Genomic DNA, 12,544 nt, shown 5'->3' with positions numbered 1-12,544 from the left:
AAAAACAAATTTACCTTTGTTGCATTTAGGCCAGAAAATTCAATAGTGGGATATAATTCAAGGAAAAGGGGTCAACTTGGTTGCTGAACTGGGAAGACTGATGTTGATCATGGAAATGAACTGATAATTAACTGAGGACAAACAGTGACTTTAACCTCATGTGGTCTGATGTTAAAATCCCTTTGACCTATGATTTGCATTTAATTTACATACTGGTCTTTATACTGTACATTGATTGATCCTTTATTAATTGTTATGTTGATGCTGTGTCTTCATTTAAGTGTTTTCATATATAATTCTTTATTTAGTATTTCTTTTAGAAATAAACTTCCAAAACCGATTTAAAAATGATTTCATGTAGCATATTGTATAGGCTGACACAAATAATAAATATGGAATAATTCAAATATATTTATAATATGTAAATATATTTATATCAAATAATTTCTATTCAAAATAGTTCAATATTCAGTTGTTGGATGCTTAATGTGAACAAATTGTAAATGCTCAGTCTTGGAAATGATGCAAAAACAAACTGGTTCTGTGTTCCATCATTTATTCTTTCGAAAAAAATCTGAATGTATATTTAGATTTTACACTTTTCCCGACAATATTTAACAGCAAAATTTTAAACTATTTTACACAAATGACATGGAGATCATCACAGATTTTGAAGATGTACTGAACTTTAACAAATGCACCAGTTGGCACAACAGGGTCTGGGTGGTATCACATATCCCACAGTAATGACATGATTGAAGGGACGAAGGGTATAAGATCATTGCTTTTCACTTTAAATAATGGATGCGGCTATCTTATCCTTCATCGCCTCAAACTGCTCAGTAAGCCAGTTCCTGCCAAGACAAAAAGATTGAATTGTATTAGAAAAGCTAACTGGCAGTTAGAAATTGAAGCAGATTCTATGCCATTGCAAAAACAACATGAATGTCCGAACAATACATTTCATAAATATAAAAATAAAATAACATGTAATGTTAATACATTTTTAAGAAACTTGGAAAAAAATGTATTACTCTTACCTGGTTTTAATGACAAGCTCGTTCTTTTCAAGCTCTTCGAAGGTGGTCTTGGTCTTCTGCGTCAGGTCTTCTGTAAGCTCCATCACCTTGGTCTGGAATTTGGCAAATTGCTGTTCCAGTGTGGGCTCATCCTGGGCCTCTGTTTAAATGCAATTTATACATTGTTAAATCTCATCTGTTCTTATATTAAATCTAAGAAGACTACAAATTGTTGTTTAAGGATATTCAAAAGTCGTATACTGTAGAAGCTTCCGAGGGATGATTTTACCTGTGTGCACAGCAAGCACAAGCATCAGAACGGCTGCAGCCAGGTACAGTTTCATCTTTGTAATTTTTCCTGTAACATAGAGAATAAAATGCGATTAGAGAGCCAGTGATGACAGACAATTGTCATTTAGGGCAGTTGAGGGTAAAATTATTTGAAGACTACATAAAAAAATAAATGTACGCCTATAGGTTACATCACACCCAGAGTGTCTAGCCAAGTGTTTCACCACTTCCCTATTAAAAACTTCATACCAAACTGGTTGTTAAATATTTTGAAAGAAATATATTGTATATGTATCATCAAACTTATCTGATTTAACACTAAGTGTAATTACATTAAACTGCACACAATTGCACAATTATGTGTTTAAGACTTGAAGACGTCTGCTGTAATAAAAATGAAAATAAACAATAGAAATACTAAATTAAATGAGACATTTTTTATTTATTTAGTATAATTTTTTTTAAGCAGGTGCTGTTCTTAAATGTTAAATACTGTACTTTACTTAACTAACAAGAATAATTCAAAGCTGCTGAATTCAGCGATGATGGCAAACAACGACACCTAGATGTCGCCAATAGGCTATGTTTATTGTTTCAGTGTAAAGCTCGCTAGATTCGCTGCGTTATTCTTTTAAAAGTTTTGGAAGGTTTTCAGGAATAAATGTAAGCTGTCATACCTTTCCTGCAGTCCTCGAGAGAATTGGGTTGAGATTGTAATGTCCCACAGATGGCTTGGCCCTTTATAGCGGTACTGAGCTGACGTATTAGCATGATAAAACCACCTCTGACCTACCGAGACCTCTTGCGATCACTCTCTGTACCTCTCTGTTGATCTTCGTTCTGTTTTGTCATTTCACAGGTGGCTATAGTGAACATTAAAGGTGAGTAAACTCCGTTTCCCAGAGATTTTTTATTATTCCTGAGAAATACATAGTAATCCGTTCAGTGACATTTGAAACAAGAGTAACAGTCACAAATTATTTATCTGGTACCCCGATGCGTGGATAGTACAACGTCCATTCATTATCAGGGAGGTTACGTGCTCCTCTCAACACACACTTTTCCAAAACTATTCTTAAAACAACTGTGGACTAAATCAATGAAGTCATTTCTCAGTCAAGTTAAAATGCAAGCAAAACTAAGCATCTAAAGACTATTTTGCACAAAGCTGTTGAAGTGCCAATAAAATAAATAAACTAAATTGGATAGTATTGTGCTTCACAGGTAAAGTCATTCCTTTTTGAATGTTCAGGGTCTGAAAAAAAGGATCTAAAATATTAGTACCCATTATAGCTGAGAGTAGCTAGTTTCTTACTATCTATTCAAAGTGGTAAATAATGATCACATTACACTATTTAAAGTAAACATTGCTGAAACTGTAAGAAGTGATTGGAGGAACCTCTAACTGGTATTAGAGAACACACCATTTCACTCTGTCTAGGGATTGATACCAGATGAAGAAAGGGAGGAAGTAAGTAAAATGCAAACATTTGGACAATTTGTGTGGATGTAACGCTATCCTTGCATCTGCTCAACATCCACTTGACTGTCTATAAAACTAAAGAGGATATTTTTTCCTAATGAAGGTAGTATGCGATCACTTTCCACACTATCTCGTGTCTTCTTGCATACCGAAATACTGAACATACCTGCAAATCTTAACCTTAGGTATTTATCCTGTATTTAAAACATAGTGTATTTTTGGTTTTCACTATACAATGAGCCAATTTGGAGGCGCATAACTTTTTATGTCTAAATTTTTTTATGTAATAATACACCAATTTACTCCACAGCTCTTTAACCTTTTAGCCACATCATAACATGAAATAGAGAGAGAGGATTTGAAGCAGAGTAAAATGTTTATATAAGTTCAGTTTCATAACCTTTGCCTCGTTCCAGTTTCTGTCTACAAACAAAGATGTTGGAGTTAAGTAACCGCTGATCGCTTGCATTTAAACCACCTTTGGATTCTAGGACAGCAAGATGATTAGATCTCTAAACATTCTATTGACCCAGTGTCATGCAAATGCCTTCTTAATAGCATTATATAAATGAAAACATATTCAATGCTGTGTATTTATGATTGTATATGATGACATATTCTCTGCTTAAAGATCAAAACAATCACCTCCAATGTGCTATAATGTAATTAAATGCATTTATTATTAATTTACTTCACTTTTATAATGCTTAGAGTCTGGAAAGGTGGTAAATTTTTATTTATGTATACATTGCCAATATATTTTATTTTTTTATTATTGTTGTTATTATTATTAAAGTGACTGTAATGTGACTATATATATATATATATATATATATATATATATATATATATATATATATATATATATATATATATAGACACATTACAGTCACTATAATGTGACTATATATATATATATATATATATAGTCACATTACAGTCACTTTAATAATAATAACAACAATAATAATATATAAATATATATAGTGACTGTAATGTGTCTATATATATATATATATATATATAGACACATTACAGTCACTATAATGTGACTATATATATATATATATATATATATATATATATATATATATATATATAGACACATTACAGTCACTATATATATTTATTATAATAGTATAATAACTTTTAAATTGGTTTTAATTTAAATGAATGAATAAGGTCACAGAGGCCAAGAGTTATAATCTTGTCACCTGTGATCTTAAATCTGTCAGCCAAAATTGACTGTGTGGCACACACACACATACACACACACACACACACACACATGATCTCAGGAGCTCTTGCCAGGGGCATAGGCTAATGACCTGTTTTATTTTATTTCTAGTTCAATAAGATCTCTCTGTGCTTTTATTGATTTCCTTTTGCTCTTCTTGTTTTTTTTTTTTGTTTTTTTTTTTTAGCAAAATAGCCCATTTTCTTGTACTATATGGCACATCTATTAAAAGACTTGATCATGATAGGAAATGCTGACATTGAAAAGCTGACAACATGAAAAAGTGTTGAAAGTGTCTAACTCAAAAGAGGGGAAGTGAGGCTCTGTGCAAACGAGCACATATTGTTTATGCGCGATCACGCTGAGAGTGATCTGCAGTTACCTCTGCTCACATCTGATCATTCAGTTTGTGGCGATGGGGGCTTGAACTGTTTCTTTTGTCAGTTAACTGCAGTCTTTGTTGCACCTTTCTTGTCTTGCTAACCACAGATTTCCTTCTTATGGATGCATAATTTGCCACCTCTTTCTCTTTCAAATTCATATGTTTAGTCAATGGCCCATAGTCTTTCACTGCTCCGGGCTTTTGTTCACGGTGTGTGTGTGTTCACAGCTTTGTGTGTGCAGTTTGGATGTGGTTTTTTCTTTTCTTTTTTTTTTTTATGCAGAGCACGGATTCTGAGTATGGGTCACCATACTTGGCTGTATGTCACGTCACTTTAATGTGAGAAGAGAAATGTTCATCAGTGTTGGTGGCATGCTGTGCCATCTCAGGTTCTTTGTTTGACTTTTAAAACTAAAGATGTGTGTCAGAGCTAGTTATTCTTAATATAAGAACACTTAACATTTGTAAAAAAAAAAAAAATTATCACAAACTGATATTTAATTGTACAAACTGAATTGTACATGAAAAAAAAAAAGGTTAAAAATGTGTTATAGGTGTGTTTGAAACCTGGAAGAGATATTTTTATCTCATCAGCAGGAACAGAAAGGGGGCTTTCAGTTATGTTCTAAAGTGTTTGCAGATTGTTTTGTGTTATTTTCTGCCAGACACCTGCATGCTTGAAGGCTGAAGATTCAAATCAGGACACAGTCTGCTATTAAAACAGACTGTTCAATGTGGTGGTATTTCAAGCTAACTAAGAGATCCATCAGTCTGTAGTGAAGAAAGGGGCTCTTTCTTCTTGGAACCGGGGGAGTAACCAGAATTACGATACATTTTTTCAATAACACAAGGCTATGTAATATTTCTTCTTTTCTTTTAATATCGTATCTCTTTATATATATATATATATATATATATATATATATTTATTTATTTATTTATTTTTTTCAAAAGTAGATTACAAAGACTGAAACTGTAAATCTTTCCTATATTATAAAAAATTAAATAAAATAAAAACATAGAGGGTGGCATCTACTGGTGTAATTTCGACTGCTAGACAGGTCAAACTGTGGCAGCCGAGTTCTGAGAATGAGCTTTTCACTGTAAATTATAAGATGACATGTACTTCTCCAGTATTTAGGTGCAATATGTGATTAAATGTACCATTAAATTTTTCACTGTATATAATAGGGGAACTTAACATTAACTAATAATTTTTTTTTTACCATATTTTTTCCTGTTTAAATTACAATATTTCTTTACAGTGTTCAGTAGTACAAGTCATTGTTTACTGTTTTAGGACATTTTTGTGTTGTGTGTTGCTTATGTGAGTGGGAATACAAGATAGCAGAGATTAAAAAGAACAAAGAAAGTGAACATAACCAGCGGCACATCATGTTCCTTATGCAGCAGTTCTGCAAACAAGCAAGTGGAATTTGGAAACTGATCTCAACATGTCTTCCTTGAGATTCAAAGCAGCAGAAGAGAGAGAGAGAGAGAGGGAATGGTGCTTTGAGAACCGGTCCTTTGATCCTGAGACAATCACAGAAAAATGGATCTCATTGTGAACAGTTCTGAGCGAAAGCAAGAGCCTGAAGGAGAGAATTTATCAAATAATGGTGAGATTTATTAGAGGGTGACAGAAAATGTTTTTAGATGTTATTATTTTATTTTATCAAAAATGATGACGTGCAGTGAATGTCAAACTTAAATGACGTAGTAGTTTCACATGGAAACGGTTTTATACAATGGCAAGCTTTTGTTTTGCATTTATTTTAATTAAAGTTTTAGTCTTTGATTCATTCAACTTGACTGAAGACTTGTACACAACACTGATTATGTTTGCAGAATTCTATAGTCTGAATATTCTCTTTGGATGAAGTTTATGTATGTTAATTCCAGAGATTTTTGCCCTTGTAAACACAGTTGTGTTTACTGTATTTTACCCATGCCAACACACACATTGAGTGTTCATGTTTAATGAAGATATCGATTTATAGGGGTTTTATCCATACACATAATTATTTGATACTTTGCAAACTCTATATTCCATCCGCTTCCCCTAAATATAACCCTCACAGAAAACTTTCTGCAAATTAAAATAAAAATAAAAATCATGAAGTCTCATAAGCTGTTTTCAACATGAGGTTCAAAAATCTAAGTCAGACGTTTCATATTTTACTATCCATTTTAAAAGAAAAATCAGTTAAACTCTAGGGGGTCACAAAGTGTGGTTTTATTTGCACCTTACTGATTAGAATTCTGCCAGAGAAGACTGATTTATGTGTATATATTTATATATCAAGGATAATCAGACCTTTCCTTGAACTTCAGAACTGAGAAATGGTTTAAGTCTCAGGTTCCTGGAGAAGGAAAGGTGTGACCAGTAGATGGGTCTTGCCCAAACAAGCCTATGGAAAATGCTGAAGAAGGAAGACATGTTCGTGACCGTGAGCTGAAGTTAGAGATAGGGGGAATAAGGGGGTGTATAGAAGTGAAGGTTTACTGCGAAATTGAATCAGTCTTGTCTAAACATACAAAATCTGGAAATACGCTGTCAAATGCTAACTGCTTTTTAAAAGGGCATGTGTTTCTCCAGACTCTTATTACAGGCCTATATTAATTTGAGCTGTATAAAGTGACCATGCATGTTTCAGCCTGACTGAACTCTAAGACTGTCATTAAGAGAAAGATTTAGTTACACTGAAAAAATGGTACAATCAGGGTGCAAATTACATAGGCAGATTCATTTGAGTAATAAAGTTTGCCCTCTTTAACTGAATGAACCATTTGTTAAAACAGCCACAATATTAACAGTCATACTGAAATAGGAGTGCACGCTTTATCAGTCCAGCAGATGCGCGTTTAAGTGATTATAAATAAAAATCAAAAAATGACAAACAAATGAAAATGACATACAGCCAAGTATGGTGACCCATACTCAGAATTCATGCTCTGCATTTAACCCATCCAAAGTGCACACACACAGCAGTGAACACACACAAACACACACACACTGTGAACACACACCTGCAGCAGCGGGCAGCCATTCATGCTGCGGCGACCGGGGAGCAGTTTGGGGCTCGGTGCCTTCAGTGTATTGCTGGCCCAAGACTCAAACACACAACCCTAGGGTTAGGAGTCAAACTCTCTAACCCTAGGCCACGACTTCACCATGACTTATGTATTACTAAGGGGGAAGTCATGGCCTAATGGTTAGAGAGTTTGACTCTTTCTAATCTACTTTTTCTTTTTCTTTTTTGCAATGTCTGTTCAGTGCTTTTCTAATTTAACACAATTATGTCTTTAAATGATCTTTAATAATGACAAAATTAATCTGGAATAATAAATCAAATTAATTTGAGATTATTTGATTAATGAATCCTCTCATTATTAATAATAATAAAAGAATTTAAACATAAAAAATAGACAATTAAATCATGCTAATTTACTCACCAGATGTGTGCAGTGCTTTTTTTAGGTGCAATATGTGATTAAATGTACCATTAAATTTTCACTGTATATAATAGGGAACTTAACATTAACTAATAATTTTTTTTTTCCATATTTTTTCCTGTTTAAATTACAATATTTCTTTACAGTGTTCAGTAGTACAAGTCATTGTTTACTGTTTTCAGGACATTTTTGTGTTGTGTGTTGCTTATGTGAGTGGGAATACAAGATAGCAGAGATTAAAAAGAACAAAGAAAGTGAACATAACCAGCGGCACATCATGTTCCTTATGCAGCAGTTCTGCAAACAAGCAAGTGGAATTTGGAAACTGATCTCAACATGTCTTCCTTGAGATTCAAAGCAGCAGAAAGAGAGAGAGAGAGAGAGGGAATGGTGCTTTGAGAACCGGTCCTTTGATCCTGAGACAATCACAGAAAAATGGATCTCATTGTGAACAGTTCTGAGCGAAAGCAAGAGCCTGAAGGAGAGAATTTATCAAATAATGGTGAGATTTATTAGAGGGTGACAGAAAATGTTTTTAGATGTTATTATTTTATTTTATCAAAAATGATGACGTGCAGTGAATGTCAAACTTAAATGACGTAGTAGTTTCACATGGAAACGGTTTTATACAATGGCAAGCTTTTGGTTTTGCATTTATTTTAATTAAAGTTTTAGTCTTTGATTCATTCAACTTGACTGAAGACTTGTACACAACACTGATTATGTTTTGCAGAATTCTATAGTCTGAATATTCTCTTTGGATGAAGTTTATGTATGTTAAATTCCAGAGATTTTTGCCCTTTGTAAACACAGTTGTGTTTACTGTATTTTACCCATGCCAACACACACATTGAGTGTTCATGTTTAATGAAGATATCGATTTATAGGGGTTTTATCCATACACATAATTATTTGATACTTTGCAAACTCTATATTCCATCCGCTTCCCCTAAATATAACCCTCACAGAAAACTTTCTGCAAATTAAAATAAAAATAAAAATCATGAAGTCTCATAAGCTGTTTTCAACATGAGGTTCAAAAAATCTAAGTCAGACGTTTCATATTTTACTATCCATTTTAAAAGAAAAATCAGTTAAACTCTAGGGGGTCACAAAAGTGTGGTTTTATTTGCACCTTACTGATTAGAATTCTGCCAGAGAAGACTGATTTATGTGTATATATTTATATATCAAGGATAATCAGACCTTTCCTTGAACTTCAGAACTGAGAAATGGTTTAAGTCTCAGGTTCCTGGAGAAGGAAAGGTGTGACCAGTAGATGGGTCTTGCCCAAACAAGCCTATGGAAAATGCTGAAGAAGGAAGACATGTTCGTGACCGTGAGCTGAAGTTAGAGATAGGGGAATAAGGGGGTGTATAGAAGTGAAGGTTTACTGCGAAATTGAATCAGTCTTGTCTAAACATACAAAATCTGGAAATACGCTGTCAAATGCTAACTGCTTTTTAAAAGGGCTTTTTTATGTGTTTCTCCAGACTCTTATTACAGGCCTATATTAATTTGAGCTGTATAAAGTGACCATGCATGTTTCAGCCTGACTGAACTCTTAGACTGTCATTAAGAGAAAGATTTAGTTACACTGAGAAAATGGTACAATCAGGGTGCAAATTACATAGGCAGATTCATTTGAGTAATAAAGTTTGCCCTCTTTAACTGAATGAACCATTTGTTAAAACAGCCACAATATTAACAGTCATACTGAAATAGGAGTGCACGCTTTATCAGTCCAGCAGATGCGCGTTTAAGTGATTATAAATAAAAATGAAAAAATGACAAACAAATGAAAATGACATACAGCCAAGTATGGTGACCCATACTCAGAATTCATGCTCTGCATTTAACCCATCCAAAGTGCACACACACAGCAGTGAACACACACACACACACTGTGAACACACACCTGCAGCAGCGGGCAGCCATTTATGCTGCGGCGACCGGGGAGCAGTTTGGGGCTCGGTGCCTTCAGTGTATTGCTGGCCCAAGATTCAAACTCACAACCCTAGGGTTAGGAGTCAAACTCTCTAACTGGGGCGCTGTAAAGGGGGGGTAAACGATGACGATTCTCGGGGCCCATGACTAAGAGGGGGCCCAGAGAAGCCCCCAATAAAATTGTGGTGCTAAAAAAATTATAGTAAAAATTATTAACTTTAAATTATTCTATTTGCTGTTTCCTGGTGTCAAAATTTTTATTTGTTTAGGAAACACAAACGTCCGTGGGCCCCTCTCCCCCTCTCGATCATAAAATGGTTTAGTCCGCCCAAATTTTATCCAGTAACCAAGGCAACACAATAGCGCCGGCAGATTCAACTTGACAGAGGATGTGAAAATGCCTCAAAAATCTGGAAATTAAAAACGGAAAGAGAAAAAAATAAGAGAAGTGAAAGAGGCAAAGGGTCGACAGTATGTTACCCAACATTTCACAAGAAAAAGTGGGTTTGTAAGTAGGCCTAAATTGTTAGTGGACCGCCCGTGAAAATTATCGTAACCTACGGCACTTTTCTGTGCGTACGCACGCTTTGTACATGAGGCCCTAGGTCTCTACGGTAGCATTTTTCGATAAGTTGGCACGTTTCGATAGAGCAGGGTGCAGAGGGTGCACGGCTTTGCCTCACATGCAGCCGGTGTCGGCATCTTTGTACGAGGCGGCGCTCACTTTCAGCACCCTGCTGCGGTCCACGCTGTTGCACCTGTCTTGCAAGCAGTAACTTCATGAACTCGAACTATCAGCTGTTTGTGAGGTTTCAGTGCCTCTCTTGAAGATGATGTGGAGTTGTATTACTACACTGTCCCTTATATTGTCAAATACAGCATGATTCATCTCTGCCAACCATCTTCACATAATACTTTCACATTATCTGATCCAGACCGTCGGCAAAACTAAATTTAAACAGCGCAAAATGACTGCCTGTGGACGTTATAGATAGAAATAATTATATTTCTGTTTTTATTCACACAATAAATATTTAAACTAGTTTTAATGAAAATTCGTGTAGTTTTAGGAAAAGTCAGGGAGCAGCAAGGCTTTGTGATTTATTTAGACAAAGTTACTGACTATGCAAATTTCAAAACGGTCAAAATGATGCCGTGTTCATTCTAGTGTTAAAGATAATTACCATAAGTTTAAATGTTGCGGTTAAAATGAATGCTGGTGGCTGTTGGGATGTTAAAAGTGCATGATAAGGGAACTCAATTTTCTCAAACGCACTTCAGTGTTCCGTTACATTTCAACTGTCATGTTAAAAATATTAGGTTAGATTAGATTAACTTTATTGTCATTGCTAGTGTACAGTCAAAATATTCATACAAATTTAAATATATGTGAATACCATTGATCTATATATATAGATCAGTGGTGAATACACTATATGACACATGTACAGCTATGCACAGTATATACATTATACAGTACTGATGTAGTGCAGTATTACAGAGGACAAATTACAGTTGTGGATGGACATGGGATGGAGTTCAATTGTCTGATTGACTTAAATATATGAGAATGATAGTCAAAATACCATAAAAGAGCATGATTTTATGTAAATTAATATGAAAAAACTCTCAGCTGTGTTGGGGGCCCTGTCAAGATTCTTTTCATGGGGCCCAAAATCCTCAGCAGCGCCCCTGCTCTCTAACCTCTAGGCCACGACTTCACCATGACTTATGTATTACTAAGGGGAAAGTCATGGCCTAATGGTTAGAGAGTTTGACTCTTTCTAATCTACTTTTTCTTTTTCTTTTTTGCAATGTCTGTTCAGTGCTTTTCTAATTTAACACAGTTATGTCTTTAAATGATCTTTAATAATTAATAACAAATTAATCTGGAATAATAAATCTAATTAATTTGAGATTATTTGATTAATGAATCCTCTCATTATTAATAATAATAAAAAAGAATTTAAACATAAAAAATACACAATTAAATCATGCTAATTTACTCACCAGATGTGTGCAGTGCTTTTTTACGGAGAACTGTTTCCTAAACCTGGGAGGGCTGTGCACGAAGGTTGTTTCTATAAAGTGGAGCAATTAGAACTTTGCAAGGACAGTCTTTACAGCTTCTAAACATTTTCATACTTAAAGAATTTGCCACTGATGATTCAAATGGGAGTTTTGTGCAGGGTAGAGCTTTTTGTATGAGCTTTGTAAAAATCTATGTGTTTCAGAAAGGCAGGGTATAGGAGAGCAACAATAATATACAGTATGTAAGAAATACATTTTTTTTTTATTTGATTTAATTTATTTTACCTTAAACCGCACACACATTACACCAAATACACAAAATGATGTACTTCTTAGCAACATCACATGACCCATTTAAAATTTAGATTTTAAGTTTACTATTTAATTTCTAAGTGTCTATTTAAAAAGTATATTTCAATGTTATTTATGTGATGTCAAAGCTTAATTTTCATCAGTCATTATACACCAGTCTTTAATATTTCATGCTCAAGAAACATTTCTTATCATTATTGTTTATAATTAATTTATTTATCTATCTATTTCCCCCCCCCAAAAAACATGTCAAGAATCATATGACCCCTAGCATATGTTGTAGATGTATGTATTTGTGTGGGATTGTTAACATGCCTGTGGTGGGAACAGAAATGTTTTCATAAGTACTTTATAATATTCTTGACAAGAATCAAGTGACAAATAAG

General features: G+C 34.2%; 1 protein-coding gene across 1 annotated transcript; it reads right to left on the bottom strand.

The window, feature by feature from the left end:
* Positions 1-539: 539 nt before the first annotated feature.
* On the bottom strand, positions 540-2,282 carry LOC113059715 (apolipoprotein C-I-like). The gene is made up of 4 exons (XM_026228256.1): positions 1,988-2,282; positions 1,309-1,377; positions 1,041-1,179; positions 540-854 (listed from the first exon to the last, which is right to left on the bottom strand). Exons 1-4 carry the CDS (start codon positions 2,079-2,081, stop codon positions 794-796), a joined length of 363 nt encoding a protein of 120 aa, XP_026084041.1. The 5' UTR covers positions 2,082-2,282; the 3' UTR covers positions 540-793.
* Between the last annotated feature and the right edge of the window lie 10,262 nt (positions 2,283-12,544).

This window comes from Carassius auratus, chromosome 41 (assembly GCF_003368295.1).
Source record: "Carassius auratus strain Wakin chromosome 41, ASM336829v1, whole genome shotgun sequence".
In the NCBI taxonomy this organism is placed as follows: domain Eukaryota; kingdom Metazoa; phylum Chordata; class Actinopteri; order Cypriniformes; family Cyprinidae; genus Carassius; species Carassius auratus.
Note: the sequence above shows the minus strand (reverse complement) of the source record. Positions and strands in the feature narration are given on the sequence as shown.

Bases quoted from the DNA above. Each gene is read 5' to 3' on its own strand.
- LOC113059715 (XM_026228256.1), bottom strand. From the start codon at position 2,081: ATGCTAATACGTCAGCTCAGTACCGCTATAAAGGGCCAAGCCATCTGT. The intron at 1,378-1,987 runs GTATGACAGCTT...TCTATGTTACAG, and splicing joins TCTCGAGGACTGCAGGAAAG to GAAAAATTACAAAGATGAAA. The intron at 855-1,040 runs GTAAGAGTAATA...TTGTCTTGGCAG, and splicing joins GAGCTTGTCATTAAAACCAG to GAACTGGCTTACTGAGCAGT.